Consider the following 23,090-nt stretch of genomic DNA (forward strand, 5'->3'; position numbering starts at 1 on the left):
GGTGGGTATTGGGGAGAGCATGGATTGCGTGGAGCACTGGGTGTGGTGCAAAAACAATGAATACTGTTACACTGAAAATTAAAAAAAAAAAAAAGATATGGGTTTCTGAAACATCCTAGGGCCGCAGTGTGAAAGGTACCTCGCAGCACCGTGGTGAGTGGAGGTGAGGTGGTCAGAGAAAGGGTTCCTGGTGCTTGCGTGTTGCCTGTGACACTTACCCAGGACTTGCCACAGCTTCCAGCTGGAGTCAAGTCTAACAGCACTGATTCCCAGGCCTGAAGCTGCCCTTCCTCACTGGCCGACCACGGCCCTCCTTCCCGAATGCAGGAACTTGGTCATGTCTTAATCACTGAATCATTAACAGCAGGAGGAGGTTTGCCAACCTGGCTGTCTCTAATGTCAACCACCCTTATTATTGATGGAAGATAAAGTGTTGTCCTTGCTCCCAAAGGCCCTGCCTTCTGGATTCTGAACACTTTGGAGAAAGAAAAAAAAAAAGGACTTGTAAATAACTGATCATTGCCAAGGTTAACCCCTTGGGAATTCCTTATTAGGAGTCGTTTAATGATAGCACTGTATGTAATGATTCTTTCATGGCTTAAGTGACTTGTTCCATTTGCAATAATACAGGGGAGCAGTTGATTAACATGGTTATTTAAAATTTTCTTAGTAACTATGTGTTTAGTATTAAGGTCAGTTGTGGATTTCTTTATTCAATTTGGGAGCTAAATCCTGAGATATTTCCTGCATATTCTATTCTCCTAAGGTCTCAGTAACTGGAGGCTGAAAGTTCATGATTTATTGTAGGAGGTATCACCTGATAGCTCTCAATTATCTTGTAATTTTAATTGCACGTGAGGATTTTTTTTTTTTCTTTTTGGCAGAACAAACAGCTGCTGCTCTTGTTGCCAGGAAGTTGATTTTTTAAAAACCATGGGCAATTTGAAAAAAAAAAAATAGATATTATCTAATACTAAAGCATTATATCTTCATTGGTGATACATTCTCAAGTCTAAGATCTTCCTCATGGCTGCATTTGGGGGTTTGACTTCCTACGAGGTTCTCTGTTGCAAAAGATCACTTTCTCCCTGAATATGGGCTCCTTTGGAATCCCCTCTGCCTCCCTCCTACATGCTCTTTACCTGCCTGTCATGTGCCTTTGTAAAAGGAAAATCCAATGAAGTTTAGATAAAGGGCACAATTCCGATTTGACCTTGAGGCAATGGGGGGCTGCCTAACCACTGGATGTAGTCTAGTGCCTACGGGCTTTGCTCTTTGTACCAAGTCTATGCAACTCCTTCTTGTTGTAATGAGGGCATTCTCCCCAACATGAATCGACAGAGCCCTAACAACACAGGTGAGATGATCCCCACAGAGGGTGTGGACTTGGAAATGATACTGGCATATTGACCTTCTTACCAGGAAGTGTGGACTGGTGATGTCATGACCCCTAACCTCCAACAGTCTTAGGGTGGCCAGATCATTTGAGTTGTGGGTGCAGGCGTTTTTATGCCTACCACTTTCTTCCCTTTGGTGGAAACCCTGAAGAGGGAGACTCTTTGGAGACATAAAAGAGATCACCTCAGTTCTTCAGAAGATCATCATCTTGCTATGAAGATTTGCAAAGATAAGATATCTGGAGAGAAAAAAACACTAATACATTGAATTGTCATATAAGCTTTTTGAATTAGGAGCTGAAGAGATGCCACACAGGGATATGACCAGAACAAAGGCAAATCGGTCCGGAATGTTTATTGAAGAGAAACCTGGGATCTGCTGTTGACACTTGCCCCACTAACTTCCCCTCAAATATTCAGTCAGTCACCAGATCCTACGGATTCTACCTCTTGACACTCCTTCCTTCAACCTCCGTCAGCCCCCACGCCATGCCCTCTGAGCTTGCCCCCGCCGGTGCCCCAGCCCCCTCTGAATCCATTTAGGCCTGTCACATTCTGCGCAGCGTGAAAGCTGCTCTGTGTGGAGCAGGCCTGGCTTTTGTACCTCACAGGGCCCTGAGTGAGGGCCACTTAGTTTATTTTGCCAGGCATTCCTACTGACTTTTGTTTTGTGCCTTGCCCCCTGAAGACCCCTTCAGACACTGCTTCATCCTCCTGCACCCTCTCCAGACCATGGCCTCGTTCCTTTGACTAAATCTAAAATCCTTCCATGTGTGTTCTGGATTTTGCACTTGTGGAGGAAGACCATAAAGTTGTTACCTCCAACATTACTGACATTTAACATGAGTGTCCCACCATAGGCTGCTGGAGACACTTTCTTTTCTTTTTTTTAAAAGATTTTATTTATTCATCTGACAGACAGAGAGAGAGCACAAGCACAGGGGTGGGGGCAGCAGGAAGAGAGAGAGGGGGAGAAGCAGGCTCCCTGCTGAGCAGGGGCTGATGCGGGACTCGATCCTAGGACCCCGGGATCATGATCTGAGCCAAGGGCAGATGCTTAACTGACTGAGCCACCCAGGTACCCGGACACATTCTAACAATGTCAGGAGGAAAGCTAAGTCCTTTGATAAGTGAAGGTGTAGGGAGGATTTTGTTGTTGGTCTTTTTTTTTTTTTTTAAATAATTGTGTGTTTGTTTGCTTGTTTTTTAAAGATTTATTTATTTATTTATTTGACAGACAGAGATCACGGTAGGCAGAGAGGCAGGCAGAGAGAGAGGGGGGAAGCAGGCTCCCTGCTGAGCAGAGAGCCCCATGTGGGGCTCGATCCCAGGACCCTGAGATCATGACCTGAGCCGAAGGCAGAGGCTTAACCCATGGGGCCACCCGGTGCCCCCCAAAGTTAAAGTTAAAAATTATATTTAGCATTTTTTTCCTGAAAAAGTACTATGGTGAAGAGAACATTTCCCACAAACATGCCATATTTATTTATTTATTGATTGATTGATTGATTGATTGATTGCAGGGGAGGGTAGGCAGAGGTGAAAGTAAGGAAACATTTCATTTAGGCAAACTTTGCTTTCCTTTCTTTTCTTTTTTTTTTTTCTTATAAAGTGGAACCCAAATTTGAGCTCCCTCTCCTCCAAGAAAACATACTCGATCAAAATGAGAAAAATGATTTGGAAATTAGTGGATTAAAAGAGCTCCCCAAATGCCTGACCTAATAATGTATGTATTTTGTACACTGTGTTTCATTTGGCAAGGCACACAGCCAACAGAGCTGTGAGATGACCCACTGAGTCTCTGAAAAGGTGGGTGACAGCATGAGCAAGGGGGTTTAGAAACACCAGCAGGTTCAGTGGTAAAACGTTGAAAAACAGAGTGAATCTGAAATGTTGTGACTTGGGTTGGGGCCATGGGCTGAGCAGTCAGGCCAAGAAATGACGCCATACTTTCCGCAGGGGGAAGATGACGGGCTGAGGAGAGTGTTGATTGACAGCTGAAAATCTGACTTGGCTTGATTGAAAACATTCCCATTTCTTCACTTTTTTGAGTTGTCTTTAGACACACAAGGCCTGTCTGTGACATATCTTTCAAAATTAACAATCTTCTGTGGGCTCAAGGTAAAGCCTTATTATACAGTGATATAAAATAAGAAGGTAAAGATGATTAAGGTGGCCCAAGGCATACAGTGATGTTACTTTTTTGAAATAGGACTGGATTTCAACTTATTTTTTCTTTTCTGTTGCCTCTCATAAAACCTTACTTGAAAATGAGTCAAGATCTCCGGTTAACCAAATCTTCAAGATTTCTGGTTAATTAAATCTTCAATATATACCACATTAAATGTTTTGGAGACCCTAGGTTACAGAATATTCTTTTTTCTTGTATAACTAAAGTTTTGGACTCTTTCACTAATACAACCCCACGGTGCCTTCTCCCAGATCCTGCCAACAGCCATTCTACTCTCTGCTTTTATGGTTTTGAGGATTTCAGATGTCTCATGTAAGTGATATGTAGTATTTGTCCTTTTGTGTCGTGTTTGTCCTCCAGTTTCTCCGACATTATCTCAGATGGCAAGATCGCCTTCTTTTTTAAGTCTGTAGTATTGTAGAGCATCCCATTTTCCTTATCTGCCCGTGGACATTGAGATTACTCTCATGTCTTGGCTGTTGTGAATAATGTTGCAATGAACATGGGAGTGCAGATAGCTCTTTAATATCTGATTTCCATTCCTTTAGATATAGGATCATAAAAGGGATTTCTGGATCATCTGGTAGTTCTATTTTTAAATTCTTCAGGAGTCTCCATACTGTTTTTGACAGTGACTGCATCAACTTATATCCCCACAGGGACAAAGATTTTCTTTTTTCCACATGCCTCCTAACACCTGCTAACTGTCGACACCATTCTAACAGGTGTGATGTGCTATCTCATTGTAGTTTTAAAATTTTTTAAAAATTTTATTCATTTATTTATTTGAGAAAGAGAGAAAGAATGAGCAAGGTGGTGGGGTAGAGGGAGAGGGAGAAAAAGACTCCCCATGTGAGGCTCAATCCCAAGGCCCTGAGGACATGACCTGAGCTGAAGGCAGTCCCTTAACCAACTGAGTCACCCAGGTGTCTCCTCATTGTACTTTTGATTTGCATTTCCCAGATGATTAGTGACATTGAGCACCTTTTCATGCACCTCGTGGTCCTCTATATGCCTTCTTTATAGAAAAGTCTATTTTTTGGGCTTATTTTTAAATCATGTAATTCTTTGTGTTTGTTGCTGTTTTAATTTTTTATTATTTTTTAAATATTTTAATTTATTTATTTGACAGAGAGAGAGATCACAAGTAGGCAGAGAGGCAGGCAGGGTGGGGGGGAAGCAGGCTCCCTGCTGAGTAGAGAGCCTGATGTGGGGTTCGATCCCAGGACCCTGAGATCATGACCTGAGCCGAAGGCAGAGGCTTTAACCCACTGAGCCACCCAGGCACCCCTTCTTGCTGTTTTTAAAAATCAAATTGTATGAGTTCCTTTATATATTCTGTAAATCAACCCCTTATCAGACATACAGTTTGTAAATAATTTCTCCCATTCTATAGATTGCCTCTTCATTTTATTCATTATTTCCCTTGCTGTGCAAAAGCTTTTCAGTTTGACGCAATCCCATTTGTCTATTTTTGCATTTGTCACCTGTGCTCTTAGTGTCATAGCCAAGAAATCATTACCAAGGCCAACATCAAGAAGATTTTTTTCCCCTGTGTTTTATTCAAGGAGTTTTATATTTCAGGTCTTATGTTTAGGTCTTTAGTTTATTTTGAGTTAATTTTTAAATTTTTTAAAAAGATTTTATTTATTTATTTGACAGAGAGAGAGAGATCACAAGTAGGCAGAGAGGCAGGCAGAGGCAGAGGGGGAAGCAGGCTCCCTGCTGAGCAGAGAGCCCGATGCGGGGCTCAATCCCAGGACCCTGAGACCATGACCTGAGCCCGAAGGCAGAGGCTTAACCTACTGAGCCACTCAGGCACCCTTGAGTTAATTTTTTAAAAATATTTATTTATTTTAGAGAGAGAGCGCAGGAGCATGAGGATGGGCAGAGGGAGAGGAAGAGAGAGGATCTCAAGCAGGGTCCCTGCTGAGGACAGAACCTGGTGCAGGGCTCCTTATTACGACCCTGAGACCATAACCTCAGCTGAGATCAAGAGTCAGACCCTTAACCAACTGAGCCACCCAATTTTGAGTTGGTTTTGGTGTAAGAAAAGGGTATAATTTCATTCTTTCGCATGTGGATATCCAGTTTTCCCAACACCATATATTAAAATGACTACCTTTTTTCCCATTGTGTATTCTTAGGCCCTTGTCAAATATCAGATGACCATTGGTTGACCATATATGTGTGTTTATTTCTGGGTTTTCTATTCTGTTCCACTGGGTCTATATGTCTTTTTTAGTGTCAGTACCCTACTGTTTTAATTGCTATAGCTTTGTAATACGGGTTGAAATTAGAATGTATATTGCCTCCTGCTTCATTCTTCTTGCAGAAAATTGCTTTCATTATTTTTTTGTGGTTCCATATGAATTTTAAGATTTTTTTTCTATTTCTTTAGAGATTGACATTGGGATTTTGATAGGGATTGCACTGAATCTGTAAATCATTTTGGGTAGTCTGGGCATTTTAACATTGCTTCTTCTAATCCATGACCACAGATATCTTTTCATCTGTGACTGCTTTATATTGTTTTACAGTTTTTAGTGCACTGATCTTTTGTCTTCTGGGTTAAGCTTATTCCTAAATACCAGAATAATTTTAATACATCAAATATTACAGTAATATTTATAATTCTAAATGTCTACTTAAATACATAGTATAAAATTCAAAATATCTTTCCGGCGCATTTTAATTTGTAGTTATAATAGAAGGACATTAAATCGGAATCAGCATTCCTTGTGATGTTGTCATTTTAAAATGATCATCCTGTGCTTAAAAAAAAAAAAAAAAAAGTTGAAGGGGGAGAAAGGGTAGATGCCCTTTCTCTCCCTTTCAGAAGAAATGGAGTGAGCCCCCGGGGCAGCCACCAGATTGGGAGAGCTGGGCATACGGTGTTGAGGCACAATGCAATGAGACTAATTTCCTCATACTAATTGTCAGCAAACTAGGCCCTTCACTCATCCCTGGCCATTAGGGAAAAATTATGGCGCTTTCAAGAGGAAATGCTAAAAGTTAAAGTCAACTGGTGGTATTGCCCTAGTCTTTGCCTTGGCATATTACTTTGGGGGTCCATGTTTTCTCATTCCCAAACTGGGACATGTTGTTGATAACAGGAGGGACTGTTGAAGTACGGAATCGTCCTGGAAAACATTTCAGAAGTCCAAGAATAGAAAATGTTAAAACCCAAGTATCACAGAATAGACATGTTCAAAAATCATCTTTATCTTTGATGGGGGATGGGAGGTAAGATCTGAGAAATACCAAGGTCTCCGGATAAGGTGGCACCGGGCCTCTATTCTCAGTTTATATGGGCTACATGGTACATCAACCGAATAATACTATTGACACTTTAATCTGCGTGGTGGGAGAGAACCAGAAGCTGGACTAAGCATGGGCTCAGCCTTCCTATAGTTTGGATCCAAATTTTATCTCTATTACTGTTTGACCTGGGCCTAGTTACATAAACTTTGCGTGAATCCCTGAAGTTGTGGTTCATAATAGTATGTGCCTCACAGAGTACGAATTTTAGGAGAGGCGTATAAGAGCCTTAGCGTTGGGCCAGATACACAGTAAGCGCTAAGTTTTATCCATTAGCATTAAAGCACTTTAAAGACAAACATTTCACCCACAGGCCCTTTTAATGGGACAAGCATACTATGCAGGGGCGACAATTGCAGGGGGCTCTAAGTTGCAGGAGTCTCTAAGGAGTGGAGCTGGAGAAAATGCATTTGGTACTACGCCTGCCTGCTGGGAAAAGTCGTTATTGGCTGGAGGGAAAGGTGAGCCCTGTGTGCCTGTTTGCGGGGGTAAAGGGAATGAATGTACCACAAGCCTCTCCTCCTCCAGGGCACGCTCATGCTCCCAGACGGTTACTAAACGGCTTTCCAAGTTCTCAGCTGGTCCTCTAAATGAAATCTGAGCAAACATTTAAAGAATATCCGTTTGAGCCAAAGTATTAGCCTGCCCTTGGCAACTACACGTGGGGCAGGCCGGGCTCATACAACAGATGCTTGTGTCGCGCCTATGTGCAGGCATCGTTCTCAGCGGTTTACGTGCATCAGCTCACTCAAAGGCATCGCGGCCCTGGGAAGTAGGTGCCCTTCACATCCCCCTTCTGCAGAAGCCTGCCAAGGTCAGGCAGCCGGCGAAGGATGGGGCCAGCGCGGTGGGCCACAGCGGGAGCGGTGGGCCACAGCGGGCGCCTTGCGCCCACCTCGTCAGGGAAGGGGACCCCGGGAATCCGGTGCCTGCAGCCACGCGAGGACGGCTGTGGGCAGGGGGCGCGAAGGGGCAGGCTGCGCCGGGCATCCCCTGCGCGCGGAAGCGCAGTCCTTAGCAGGAACGTTCTGGAACTCCCCTGCGCAACCATGGGCGGGGAAAGCCCAGGTCCGGCTGAGACCCCACCCGTAAGAGCGTGGCCGCCTTAGAAGGTCCCCCGCGCCGACAAGTCGCGGGCGAGGGGCGCGTGCACGGACAAGACCGCACTGTTTAGCGCACGCGCACACGAGGGCGCACGCTCGCCCGCCGCCCAGGATGAGACGGAGGCATGGAAAGTTCCAGCTGGTTCGAGAACCGTAGGTAGCTGGAACGTTGGCGGCAGGGTCGGAGGCGGAGTGCGGCCCGCGCTGGCCCCTCCTGGCGGAACCCCCGGCGCCGCCCCCGCGCAGCGGCTGTGGGGCCAGGGGTCCCGGCGGGGGTGGCGCGCCTGGGGGAGAAGGACTGTCGAGGGGGCGCGGCGCGGCCGCCTTGAGGAGGGAGCTGGGCGGGGCGCGCAGGAGGCGGGGCGCGCTGAGGGGGGCGTGGCGGGCCGTCTGCGCAGCTGCCAGAGCCTTAAAGCCCGGGCTCGCTCGGCCGGAGCGTGCTTTCGCCGCCCGGGAGCCTTCCGGCCCAGCTGTCCGTCCGGCCCTCGCGGTCCCCGCCCCTCCTGCGTCCCGGGAGCCGGCTCGCTCCGGAGCCGCGCGCGGTGCGACCGGGCATGCCCCGCTACGAGCTGGCTTTGATCCTGAAAGCCATGCAGCGGGTAAGTGACCTTCCCCCCAGAGCCCGCCTTCCCGCGCGGGCGCCCCTCACCCCCTGCCGCTAGGCCGTCGCCCCCCGCCCTCCCCGTGCGGCCGGGGTGGCGTGGGGGGGAGGCCGGGGCCGCGGGCGGGCGGCGGGCGTCCGCGCTGAGGGGGCGCGCGTGGGCCGGCCGGCGCGGCGAGGCCGCGTGCGCGCGGGAGGCGGGGGTGTGCCCGCGCGGGAGCGCGGCCGCGGGAGGGTGTGCCTCGCACGCGGCCGGCCGGCGGGGCGGGCGGGGGGCGGGGCGGCCGCGGGAGACCCTGGAAGGTCCGCGGGAGGACACGCGCGAGCGCCCGGCCCCGCGCCCGCCGTCGCCAAGCTGCCTCGTCGCCGGCCCCGCCGCCGCCGCCGCCCGCTCCGCCTCCACACTAGCGCCCGCCGGCCGCCCCGGAGCCGTCCGCGCTCAATAAAACGTTCTCCACAGCGTGGTTTGTGCAGTTTTCTGGACCACGGGCGCTTCCGACCGATCTCCCGTTAAAAAAATCTTTGACTTCTCTTTTTCTGACTTCAGCGAAAATCCTGCTCCGGGTGCCCTTAGCCCAGTTTCATTCATCCGAGTTGTGGCCTTTTTTGCGCCTTCCGGAAGAAACTTTTCTCCCCCCCCCCCCCCGCTTTTGATTGATCTTGAGGTAGGGGATTTCAGGTTTGGAGGGATGCTAAGCGAGCCTGCAGCCCCTTCGTTGCAAGTGATGGTGTGGCCGAGGACAGGGCCCCGCGGCCCGGAGGCAGCTCTTCGTCCTCTGTGCTGGGTCAGGTACTCCACAAGCCTTCGCCGAAATCCCCATCCTTCCCGTGAATTCGGTAACGTAGAGTGTGGTGTGTGCCCCCCTCCACCTCACCCCCCCCCCCACCTTCGCCCAGATACGATAATGAATAAAAGCTCTACCATGTCTGAACTTTGCAAGCAGAACTTTCGACAGCGCTAGAATCATGCTTTGGGTCCACTCGGAGGAGTAGCTATTCACTGAAGTTTGGTTGAGCTTAAATTTAGGCCTGGCTTCACGGTCCAACTTCTATAGAAGAGCCGGGGGTCACGGGGCGTTAGGAGATGGTTAGTCACCGCACACCCAAAAGCCGGAGAGGACACCAGTCCCTCGTGACGAGGTCTAGAGAGGTTGGTCAGGCGTGCCATTGTGTCCCCAAGCTTGTTCTCCCAGAATTTGGGAAAAGATAAGATTGTATTGTTTAGCCTCTGGAATATTCCCCTTTCCTGGCCCTTCTCCCTCCACGCTGAGATGTTACTGCTTAAGGAGAATAGAAACAAGGAAAAACCGGAAGCCCAATTTTAAAAAGGAAACATTTTAAATTATGTAGGCATTGGTTAAGCCCTCCCTTTAACCGGTGCTTTTTAGGCAATATACCATAGAGCCTGGAAAATGTGGTTATTGAAATTTATCTTACCTTGTTTTAGGGACCAAATGGGTAGCATTAGTCAGAGTACAGGCATAATATTTGTTTATTCCATAAGCCTTTAAAATGAAAACTCCACACTCTTTGGTTTTAGTGTAGCTGCCAGGTACATCTGTTAGTTAAGGGGGCTCCAAGCAGAGTAGTTTAAATGTATTTGCTTTACCATGTTACTTGTATTTCTTTGTATCCTTTTTTTTTGTGTGTGCTCCTGTATGTGGTGCAAACATTTCTTTAGTTCAGGTAAGACCCATAGTGCAGTGGTGAAAATTATAATTGAATACTTTCCCTGAAGTCTCTGAGGTGGGGGGGGGGGGGCAACCCATTAACAGAAAATCAAGGTGAACAACTCCTTGGAGGAGGCCTCCGTGGGTGCGGATAGGACAGTGTAACAACCGTGAAGTTGTGTCTGAAGAGTTCTTGACCTGAATAAAGTCAGATTAAACAACAACAAAAACCTCTCTCTCTCTTTTTTTTTTTTCTTCTGTTCATTAAAACTAGATTTGGAGTAGGCTGTAACTGTATAACAGACATTTCCTGGTTTTGAATGATTTTGATTTCGACTTAGGAAAATGGGGTTCTAAAATAAGACCAATACTTGGTGGGGGGTGGGGGGATGAATGAAAATGTTCACATTAGGTTTATGTGATGCTGAAATGCTACTTGTGAGCTCCCACACCTTTGGCAGGCCTGGAGAACCCCAGTTCTAGTCTGTGGCAGTTTGTTTCGTCTGCTGGAGGCATGTAGTGACGCCTCAGTTGCGAGTGGCATGTTTTTCATATTTTTAGATCCTGAAGTGTACATCCCCTTTAACGGGATGGTTTAACCCCCATCCACTCACTGCTGTGTCTTGGGATTGAGGAAACGGGCTTATATTGACGACTCTTAGAGCAAGCGTGGAAGTTGAGACTGATGTAGTTTTCCCAGCATTTTTTGTTTCGATTCCCTGAGGTGTCTTCCTTTCTGTTTCTTTTTTGTAGTGCTCTAGAAGCCTGAAGAGCATTCCTGGTCTCTTTGGATTGCGTTACTACCTCCTCCCCTATTTTACTTCCTTCCACCCCTAGCTGGGCTCCTTAAAAATGAGCATACAAGAATTTTTAAATTGAAAATGCAGAAACTCTGTTAAGGCTCTCAGCATGTCTTGTATGGGAGACCCCTTGCGTTGTAGCACAGTTAGCTGTGGGGGTTCCCCTTGAAAGGTTTCAAGGTATAATATACAGAATGAGTCCTCCTTGAACCGTACAATTTTGTGTTGATCAGTCACTTAGAATTTCCAGTGCTGTTTTTCTCAGTTTGCAACTGGGAGTTAAATGAGTCTGCTTTTGTCACACATCCAGGTTTCTGCATTTCTGAATATAGTTACCAATCCTCCCAAGAAGAAATTTTGGGAGGTGATTTGCAGGTGCCCTTTAGCTGGAATGTTGTCTCAGTTTTGTTTCTCCCTAATTTTTACTATGAAAAAAGTTGTCTCATTTTTGTTTCTCCCTAACTCGTAGTATGAAAAGTAGGTAAAAGTGTGGCTAAATTCTGCAACTGGACGTGGTCATGTAATGGGTAATGTTGTGAAACCAGGCCTTCAGAGGTGATGATTAAAGCCATTTGAAAAGGTTGTTGCTTCGACCAGTCTTAGACCACATTTATAGAAGGGTCCCTAGAATAAAAAGATTTGAGTCATGTTACACCTATATCAAGATAACATCAGAGGAGTTCTCTAACAACTGAAAAAGAAATGAACTGCCTTTGCGGAGAGTTCTCTGTTCACCTCTGCCTTGTCCTCTTGCAGTGGGAATGTTCAAGTGAAGAAGAGAGGTTATGCATTGGTGGTGGGTAAGGTCTGATGCTGCTTTCTGAGGACCCTTCTCTGGAGAGGCTGAGGAAGTGGCTGATGTCCCTTCATTTCACCTTGAAATTAGACTTTAAATATTGGCATTTAATTTCAGGTAGAAGACAGAACTGCCGATACATGAATGATAAAGCCCCGTACTGTGTAGAGAAGCCTAGGAAAAGCTGTATAAACTGTATAAAATTTTTACTCTTAGGATGGGTTCAGGAAGAGGAATTTTGAGGTTTAAGGAAAAAAAAAGATCTGTGCAGAACATTTATATTCTGTGGTTACTTAGTTTAGGAACTTTTTAAGTTTAGGAGCATTTTAATTATCATGTCTCAGTATGTTTACCCAGAGTTGGCATATTTAGAGTTCTGAAAGCCCTGGACACATATTTTTCCTGAAGTTTTCTCAGTTGCTACTCAGGAATTTTTACATGAGGAATTAAAGATTAATGGTTTCAATAATAACTAGTTTAACTGCTAAATGAATCCTTATGTGTTTGATAAAATAGCATTATGTATCTTCTATGTATTTTCCTAAGAGGAGTAAAAAAGCAGATAGGTATTTTGGAGATCTTGAGTTCTTTTTCTTTAAAACAGAGTTCACCAGTTACTTTATGTTTAATATTCCTTATTTTAAATTTCATTGAAAAGCAGATTATATTTTAAATTTTAAAAAATCACTCATTGAAGTAGTTCTTTGTGGGTGAAGCGTTTTATGTTGTAATCTGAGTTTATTTATTTATTTTATTGTTAAATTGAGAAATACAAGTGGTAGTAATGTTCCAGTTCTTGATACATGGAAAGCCGTAGGTTTTCTGACTCTGCGGTAAGAGTCTTTGGTTTTTCTTTAGTCAAGCCTTTCTGATTAGAAAGACTGGCAGAAGTTTTGTATTTGCTCTAGAGTTGTATCCCAGGTAGGATCTTGTGAAAGAAATGCCTATAAAATGTTTACAGTTTTAGATAACTTTTGGAGACGTAGATAAACTCAAGTATGGGACTAGCCAAACACAGGTCATTGTAGCTTCGCTTGGTGGCAACATTTGGTAACGAGGAAATAGTAACATTTCTGCTCTCAGATGGTAGCAGACCAAAGTCCAAAAGGAAATGTCTTTGTCCTAGCTGTCAGGTGGCTAAGTTAGTTTTTTTCCTTCTAATGGGCCCTCTTTGAACAGCTTAATAATAATCACCCTTTGTGTTTTGTCTGCTTGAAACCAGACAACTTAAAATAGTTATCCAGTAATGAAAGACTTGAGCCTTGTGGGCAATGTTATACTCTCATTTGGTATTACAGTTTTCTTGGGTTACAGCTCATTGCCGCAGCAAGTGATTGAAGAAGGAGTCCTGTTCCTGCCCCTGAGCTACAGCTAAGGTACAAGGAGTGGCTTGGGGGTAAGGAGTCCTTCCTCACCAGACGTGGTTTGTATTTATTAAGACTGCTTGTTGGAAGTTGACATTCTGCACTGATTTTTTTCCCCCTTAATTGTTATTCATGACTCATACATTCATTACTGATGTTTATAAGTTTTTTAAAATCTAGGAATTTATGTGCAGACTGCTGTCGAATCTTCTTACCTTTAGATTACAAAATCACTTGAAAAAGAAATAGCTTGAAAGCAGTGAGGGACAGACTCTAAGGTAATAATTTTCGTCTAGCGCCTTTGCTGTGTTGTAGTACAAGTGTAATTTTTCTGTTCAAGATAAAGATTACCTCTTTTTAGTGGAAGGCAGTATTCTTAACCAACAGGGATTATTGTCAACACATGTAGTTATCTCTCAGCGGAATCAAATTTAAGGAATTAGTCAAATTGAAGGAAATCATTCAAATTTAATGAACATCTGGTAAGTTATTAATATATTTAAAGGAAAAACTACCCTCAGAAGTTTAGAAGAGGACAGTTAATCCAGTTCTCTTATCTTCGTTGTTCTGTCAGAGGAGGAGCTGGCAAATGGTAGCTCACAGGCCGATTTAAACCTGCCACCTGTATTTTATGGCTCGTGAGCTAAGCAAGGATTTTTCAGTTTTAAGTTGTAGGAGAAAAAAATTCAAAAGGATAATTTATGACATGAAAACTCTTAGGAGATTCAAGTTTCAGAGTCCATAAATGTAGGTGTATTGGAACATAACCCTGTTCATTTGTTTATATTTTTCCTCTTGTCCTTTACAGAAGAATTTGCTGACCCTCGATTAGGAATATACAAATAATTTCATAGGTTCAGTATTTCTCGAAGCTTCTTATGGTGCTATTTTCTGACATTTCTGCTTTGATTCCTTCCTTTCCTTCCTTGTATTTCTATACCTTTCACCTTCGTATGGATGATTTGCCTTTTCTTTGTTTCTTTCTTTCTTTTTTTTTTTTTTTTCGTAACAAGCTAAGAACCCTGGCATTTTGTACTCTCTTGTGTGCTGGTCATAACCTCCTGGATGTTCCCTTGGCACTGCAAACTCAGTATAGTTCAAAATTGAGTTGCCTGCCCTAAAACTTGTCTTAACGGTTCATGACTTCTCTGTCTTCCGTCACCTGTGGCTGAACAAATTCAACTCCTTATATTCCTGTAATCCCAATCCCACGTAGTCTTCTCTGCTCTAGTTGAACCACTAATATTTCTAGTTTGATTCTTGCAGTTTCTTAGCCGGTCTATTTAACGCAGAGCCGAGAGAGGATGGTTAATGCCTGTCTTGAATGCGCTTCTTGGAGTGCAAAAAATAGCTGTTGTGGAGACACTTTAAGACAATTGAGATTTCATTTGAGATTCATTTTTAGCAAGGAAATAATACAAAGCATTGTGTAGTGGTGGCTTTCTGATTACTTTAATACCCTTCCGTAACAGTTCAGTGTGTCAGCACTGTTGCCAAATACCAGCACCCTTGGTTTTTACAATGACCTTCAGACTGAAGTCTGGCATAAAAGGCCACCTCTGATGGGACCCCCCTCTTTTTTTTAAACTTCATCTCTCTGTTTCTTTCATTCTCCTTTCTGTATATCAAGTAAACAACCTGTTGCAAATCCCCATAAATACCATTACCTTTCATTTTCTTCGGTGCCTGTGTCATACTGCTTTTCTTAGAATGCCCTTCCTCTCGAAATTACCCATGGTCCACGTGAATACTTGCCTGAAGTCCATTTTATCTCATTTCGTACATTAAAAAATATATATATATTGAGGCCCTACACTGTTAGCAGTATAGACTATAACCTTTCCTTTGGATTTGCATGGTGTTTTCCTGTGTCTTATCACATGGATCACTTTCTTATTGTAGTTAATCGGTGAATGTTCATCTCCTTTGCCAGATGACAAATTCTTGAGGGTTCAGCCTGTTTCATTTCTGTCCTCTGCTCTGCATTGCACATGTCCATGTTCACTTAGCTACCTTAGCAGGATTCCTGCTCTCATCTCTGAAACGTTGTGGGTGATAGCATGCTGACCTCTCGTGTTAGTAAGTTGTTTTCAAGTCTGTACACTTGGCTTGCACTGGGCAAGGTGTATGTTTATCTGCAGTTTTGCTGGTTTCCAAGAATATTTCATGGCAGGTAATATGTAAATAATTTTAAATATCACGTGAACTGATGAAATGAGTGCATAGACCTTTTTTTTTTTTCCCCTGAAAACCAAGTTGGATTCTTTGGAAAGACTTGATAAAGGTGAGTTACTAAAATAATGCTTGTAGAATTAGACATGGCTGCAATATCTAAAAGTTTGGGAGGAAGAAGAGCCTAGTCCCAAAGGATTCTGTATGTAGACTGCTTTACAAGGATTTCTGAAAGCTTTCCACTTTAATGAAACTGAAAATGGAAAATTTGTAGATGATGCATCTATAGGTGTGGTTTAGCTCAAGCAGAAGGAACTTCAATCAGCAAGGAGCTCCTCCTCATCGGTCTCATTCTCCAGGTGCTTTCACCCCATGTTAAGATTGGCAAATACATGTACATTTATGGGTTAAACTTAAATAAAATGTTTAAGGTACGTATGTATGATATTTTGATTTCCTACTTTAGCTTTAATCCATTTTTTTTGCTTGTTATTTTTGGGTATGATTGTTTTGGTTATGAAAGCTTCTTTAGTAAGTGCTCTGATTTTTGTTTTCTAAATGAATAGAAGAACGTAAGATCCTCAAATGAAGATACTGGTTATGTTATGTCATGTCGGAATAAACCAAAGAACTGGCACTGGGAAACTAGAAAGAGCTAGAGACAGATCGACTGGTTTTGCTTCCTGGCACCTGCCTCCTAGGGATCTTAACTGTTTTGGATCTTCATTTCCTCGCTGTAAAATGGGAGTGATCTCTAAGATGGAGAGTCTGAAGATAAAGTGGTAACATGACCTTGGATGTAATAGGTGTTCAGTGTGTCACTGAAGTAGTTTTGTGATATCGGGCAAGTTATGGAACTTTAATTGCCTAGTTTTCCATTATTACCACCTTAATGATGAAGAGACTACAAAAGGTAAATTTTTTTGTGTGTAAGTTGTTTTATCAGAATCTGAGGGTTAGTCAAGCCTGGAGTAGAGTAGTTGCTCAGTAAGTATCTGACGCCGTGAACATGAGTCATACTACATAATAGCTTGCGTGCTAATGAAGCAAGGCAAACTTTTGCATCTGGAAGATGTAGAGTGTGTGTATGAGGGTTCCCGTGGGCTCCACCAGCTTAGAACAACCTCTTTGTTAGACTGATGTCTATCATTTAGTAACAGCTGCTGGCCTTTGCCAGGCGCTGTGCACTGGGACTCCTCATCAAGAGCTAAACTGTTTGCGTCTGGTCTTTGTGTTTCTCTCTCCCATCCAACTTGATTATAACTAGTACTTCAGTAAGACTTAATGTATGTTTTAGGTGAGAAATCGGGAAAAGTAAAGAATAGGGAAAATCTAAAGAGAAGAATTACTTAAGATAGGCTGTTAATTAGTAAGGTGATTTGAGGCAAGTGTAGTTAGTATTTAGTATTGTATAGTATATAGTTAGTATTTAGTAGTTAGTATTTTATTTAGCAAATGTTTGCTTGCTAATGGGCAAATTGCTAAAGCTGTAAGGAGGACCTCTCTTCAGTAGGAAAAACAGTTGTAGCAGATAGTTGGTAGCCTATTGATTTCTGCCACTATATAGTATTTTCAGTTAGTCTACTTTTCATTTGATACAGCAGTGTATTATAAAACTACATTTTTTATTTTAATTGGTGGTTTTAAGAACTTGTTCCATTCCTTTTACATTTTATTTTTATGAAGGAATTAAAACAGTGTTTTATGGCACATGTTGCTGGAGTGTATATATTTCATTAATACGCTTAATTTTTTTAGTAATTGTTTTGTAAGCCAGAAATACTTATGATCTAACAAGTCCAAGATAAGACCTTCTGCAAGAGAATATACTTTTTTTTTTTTTTTAAATGTTGCCTTGCCAGTCTTCTAAATCCAACTTTATTTCAGGCTTAATTTGTGACTTGATACCTGCTGATTTTATTTCACCTGAAGTTGCATGATGGGCTCGGGGATGGTATAAGGTGTTGGGCATCCCTTGGAGCAGACTTGAGATGTGTGTGTTTGAGTGTATAAAGGAAGAAACAAGAATGTGACCAAGAGGAGTAGTAATGCTGGTAACTTAAGTCCTTTTCATTCTGTTTGGGAGATGGCAATGTTAATTGTAAATGTATTCATGAGTTAATAAAAGTGATTTAACAAAGTTGCTTGAGAAATAGCCAGGATGTGTGTTGAATTCTTTTAACTACTGTGTTCTAAAAACTGGGTAAGTATGAAGGGTTGTCCTCAGTTTTGATTATACCTTGTCACAGTTTGGAGTGTTGTAATTCCTTTACTGTGAGGGGGTGGGTGGGCCAGGGGCGAGTTGGAGGAGCTGCAGGGCGGGGAGCACACGTGTGCTGGTGGTGCTGGTGCTGGCCAGCCCAGTCTGCTCCCTGGGACTGGGGGCCTGGTTCACCAGCTTGTCCTTCACTCTCCTGCTTTGTAGCCTGAAATTCAGATTTTTCAGGAAATTGATTTTTAAAATGATGGCAACTAACTCAAAAATACTTAAACATCATGGACCAAGTAAAATATATCTGTTGGTCAGATATGCTATCATCTTATAATTTCTGATTCAGATAATTGGCTTTAGACATTTTTTAAAGATGTCCGTGACTGCTTTTGGACTCCTTTAGCATTTAGGTTTCAGAAATTGCTGCTCACATGTTGATAAAACCCACTTTGTTGTTAATTGGTCATTGATTTACAATAGGACTGATAGTTAATTAGTAAATGGCAAACATGTTCCATTCTTAAAAGTAATACTGGTTTCTATTTATGGACTATTGGATAACATATGTCCATATTGGCTAAAGTGTATGTACAGACTCAGAGAATAGTGCAAGGACTGAAGCATGACTTAGTATAACCTGTCAAAAATTGGTATTCGTAGTCCACTTTTTTTTTTTTTTTTTTTTTGATGTCTGAGTGAGTGCTTACTTTAAGCACGCATTAGTGCAATTTGGTTCATACCCGTTGTACTAACCTCTTAGGGGTTTGAAATACTGTTCTGAGCAGATTGCTTGTCTAGAAAATGAAATTAAAAAAAAAATTTTATTTATTCATTTGACAGATCACAAGTAGGCAGAGAGGCAAGCAGAGAGAGAGGAGGAAGCAGGCTCCCTGCTGAGCAGAGACCCTATGGGAGGTTTGATCCCAGGATCCTGAGATCATGACCTGAGCTGAAGGCAGGGGCTTAACCCACTGAGCCACCCAGGCGCCCCACAGAAAATGACATTTTTTGAAGTTCACATTATCTTATATGACCCATGATCCTTGAAGAACATAGTGTTACCATGAAAAAAAAGTAGGTGTTCCTCGAGTCAGAGTGTTGAACAAGGGGGTGATAGAATATTTTTATTTTTGACTAGGCTTCGTGTTTCCATAGTGGAAACCAAGCTGTTGCCTTGATTGACTTTTCTTTTTTTCTTTCTCATGTCCCCATTCTCACTTGATATATGTAACAGCAACTGCAATGAGAAAAACAAACTTAGGCTCAGTTCTTTCCTGCCTTTCAGGTCCAGCTTATAATTGATTGTACCCTCCCCCTCCCCCCAGCATCTTTACTATGATTCCTGTATCCTACTTAAGGGAATCCCTACCCGCTTTGGGAACACTTCAGGAGTGGCTGGTGTGGGTGAGAGCTTAAAAATGGAATTGCAAGTGAAAGTTCAGACTTAACAAAACCTTAAACCTTAACCCGAAGCCCTCAGTGCTTGTAAACTGGTATTTGCTTGCTTCTGCTCCAGAATCAAGAAATGCTGGTATTGTCTTTGTTTAGATTTTAGTTTTTATAACATTCTTGTGGACAGCTACCCTTACTGTTAAAATGCTTGAATTTTGTCAAGTGAAGAAACCCAAGTGCAGTTATCATAGTCCGATTGTTGTGAATGTAGTCCAGTATGGGAACGTGTGTTCAAGACCTTGGCTGCACTTGGATTTCAGGTACTGGGAAGGTACTTGTGTGGAAACCCATGTGCAGTCTTCGCTTTGGTTAGATGGATAAATTAGGAATATAAAATATTCAGTTCCAGGTTAGATTCAAACACAAGGTGAGCTTCTCTTGCTGAATGAAAAGCTAAATTTGAGGGTAGGGTCTTTTCCAGGCAGATGTTACATATAGAAAAGATGTATTTAAGTGTCCTTTAAAAAAAATTAGGTTGAATCTATTAAGTAAATATATGACCCAGGAGTATGTTGTTCTGGTTTTCATTCTTACTGGCATACTGTTTGCCTTCTGTTTTGTTAGCAATTAAATGAGAAAGCAGTTGGGTGAAGCATACTATTCTAAAAACCTGAGATACCAAGTTTCCACCAGTGAGGATCTTGAGTCCGTAGTAGCACTGTTGGTCTCAGGAAAGCATTATCAGGTGTGGCCTGAGGGCCAGGAGCTTTTGCAAATCCAGAAGAAAGTTGAGGCGTAGAAAGAGTCCTAACAAAATTTTCTACATTAAATATTTTATCTGATTTGGATGAAATAATTGGAACCTGTAACGTCAGGATCTTCCTATCTTACATTCATGGAAAGCAATTATGATTCTGTTCCTCTGTATTTTTAGGCCAGTCTATTTGTCCTTTTGTTGAAATGCGAGATGAGAATCTCGTTGCATTCATAATCTGTAACGTCATACCTCAGTTTTATGTTTATTTTTTATGTTTAGTTCAGGCCATATTTCTACCAGTCTTTCTGAATACTGGTCAAGTTATCCTGTTTGGTCTTATTTTTTACTTCTTAAAAATCTTCCATTCTCTAAACATTGAGGAAAATCAGAAAGTTTAAAAACTTTCCAACCAAATATATCTGAGGAAACATCCCACTTTCAGGATCTTCTATTTATGACTTGGCCTCCTGGGAGAATTAGAATCTGGTCTACAAAAAATCTTGTGTTTACAATTTCTGGCCCCAGTCACATGGAAAAACAAGAAACTTTTTGGCATCTGTTCTTCTAGGAATGATTTCTCCAGGAACATAAGACTGGAACCAAGTAGGAGGAGTATAGAAAACATGAAGGTGAACCACAAAATTGACATGGTTGGAAGGTATACTCTAATGCTTAGTGGGTAGTTGAAGCAGGGTGTGTGTGTATGTATTTTCCCCTTGAATACTCAGCCACTTTAAGGATTAAGTAGCGTGATCTCCATTTTACAAGCGAAAAATCTGAAGCAGAAAGGTGTCCAGTGTCACACAACTCAGTAAATGGCTGGGCCAGCATTCCAAGGACAGTCTCCACCTAGCAGCTCTACTTTTCATCACTGTATCTGTAAAAAGAGTGTCCAGCATAATGGTGTAGTAGAGTTAAAGGCCCTTTAGATTGAGGGAAGTATTTTGCATCTATTTTGAGTGCCTCCAGGTACCACCAGCATTACCATGTTTGAGGGGAATGTAGTGGTAAACTCTAAGACAAAGTTCCAGTTTTCCCGGAGCTTCCATTCTAGTAAGGGAGACAAACTAAAAAATGCTGGAGAAGGTGTCATGAGAGACAAATGTAGCAAATTTCATTTTTGTTAAGAGTGCTTAGGTGAGGTCAAGACTTAAAGGGAGGCCATTGCCATGAACTTGGGGCAGAAGAGCAGAAGACAAGTGCAGAGACCTTGGAGTTAGGTTAGCTTGAATGCAGTTCAGCTGGCTTTTGTTTTGTAGGTCATCTTTGAGCCTTCCCTGAAAGAATTGGCAATGCATAACAATTGTTGAATGCTTCATTTTTTTCCCACAGGGCTTTTTTATTTAGTAATCTAGTTGTTGCCTTGAGATACCTGTTTTTCCCATTTTCTAGAAGTGAGAATTTGGAGCAGACTTGGGCACAGGTAAAAGGAAATAGTTTAATGAATCTACATATTGTGCCTGTCACCCAGCTTCAACAAACAGTTGACGTTTACCAAGCTTGCTTCATCCCCACTTCCACTCCTGCCTTTGATGTTCTTCCTGGAGTATTTTGTACTTTCTTTAGAAAAGTTATAAGACCAGTCAGTTAACACCTTTGTGCTTTTCACCTAGATCACCGATTGGTAGACTTTGCTGTATTTGCTCTTTTTTGTTTTTGTTTTTGTAATCTGCACTGTTTGAGAGATGCAGACATCTTGACATGTCTTTTTTAGGATTAAGGGTGGTTTTCTTCCTAACCACAACATAACCATTACCCAGTTCTGATATTGATACAGTGCTATTATAAAATGTTCAATACATACATGTTCAAATTTATCCTATTACTCCATTAATAATCTTCAGCTTCATAATCCAGAAATCAGTCAAGGATCATGCATGTAGTTGTTCAGTCTCCTTGATCTAGAACAATTCTCTGGTCTTTATGATTAATGATAGTAGCACTTTGAAGAGTCCAGGCCCAGTAGTCTGCAGAATCCCTCAATTTGGATTTGTTTGCTTGATTTTCTTGTGAATAAAGATAGGTTAAACACGGTTGCCATAATTATTAGATAGAGATATCCGTGTATTGTATCAGGAGGCACATCAGTTTGTCTCGCTATTGATGTTAAGCAGTCATTTGGTTCAGGTGAGATCTACCAGATTATTGTAAAGTGCCTTTTTTCCTTTTGTAATCAGTGATTTATAGAGTGACAAAGTTGAGGCTGAGTATACTTTTCTTCAGTCTTCAATTGTCTTTAGCATCTGTTGATGATTTTGAATCAGTTATTCCTGGAGGTCTTTAAAGCAAAGTGTGCAGATAAAAAATTTTATCTGTGAATAGTTAGTATGTAACCAAAAGATAAAGGTAAGTTAAACAAAACAGAAGATAAGAAAAACAAAACCCAGCCATGGTGCCTCTGTGACACCACATGAATTCCACAACATCTCCATGCTCAAATCCCTAAATTGTCTTAGAAGTTTCTCCCCAGTTGGTTTGCTTGAATCTGAATCTAGACAAGGTCCACAAGTTCCATTTACTCGATGGCCCCTTGAGTCTCTACTGTAACTGATTCCCCACTCTTTCTTCCTTTCCAAATTTGGTTGATCATTCCCTAGTGTTTTGTATGTTCGTCTAACCCAGGTATTTTCTGTCAACTAGCAGGTAGAAATTTGAGTCGTTCTCAGATCTTGTTTTGCAAGAGCACATAGGTATTCTGGGTGTAGTGTGCTATCAGGTTGCACGTCTGTCTTTTAGAGAAGATTCATTCTTGGTGGGTGCAGGTACCCGCAGCCTCATCCATCCATTTTCAAGTTCCCCATCAGCCTTTCACCGAAGGATGCTCGCATCCATTGTAATCATTGCCTAGGATTTGTGTAGTTGCTTTCTCATAATTAGAGATAAGGTTAAACTTTGTTAATCCATTAGGGACTGCAAAGAGTGATTTTTCTAATCATGTTATTACTGCTTTATCAATGAGGTTTTTTTTTGGACTTGTGTTCATTCCTCCTTTTTTATGTGTATCTCCCTGGGGAGTATTTTTTTAAAAGAATACATTCTTCATCTTCACAGAGGATGTTTCTGGACTTCTTAATGATTATCTGATATGTCCTCAGTTTTCTGATCGATAAATTGGGAATAATTATCAGGCTTACCTCTTGGAGTTTTTGCGGAAGTTGCATGAGCTAGTTCATGTAGTGTGGAAATGGTGCCCTGCACTAGTGTTGGTAAATGGTAGTTCTTAAAGTAACTTGATCAGTTTTGTGGAAACATCTAATACTTCAGGTGTAATGGAGAGGAGGAGGAGGAAGAGAGTCTTCATAAGCTGAGATCAT

At 42.4% G+C, this 23,090-nt stretch overlaps 1 protein-coding gene across 1 annotated transcript in view; it reads left to right on the forward strand.

Moving 5' to 3' along the window:
* The first annotated feature begins 7,742 nt into the window (after positions 1–7,742).
* Positions 7,743–23,090, forward strand: part of MRPS6 (mitochondrial ribosomal protein S6) — a 67,007-nt gene continuing 51,659 nt past the window's right edge. Inside the window, 3 exon segments of the mRNA XM_059388395.1 lie at positions 7,743–7,997; positions 8,170–8,549; positions 8,551–8,611. Coding sequence (XP_059244378.1) covers positions 7,743–7,997; positions 8,170–8,549; positions 8,551–8,611 — 696 coding nt within the window.

This window comes from Mustela nigripes, chromosome 2, assembly GCF_022355385.1.
Source record: "Mustela nigripes isolate SB6536 chromosome 2, MUSNIG.SB6536, whole genome shotgun sequence".
Taxonomy (NCBI): Eukaryota; Metazoa; Chordata; class Mammalia; order Carnivora; family Mustelidae; genus Mustela; species Mustela nigripes.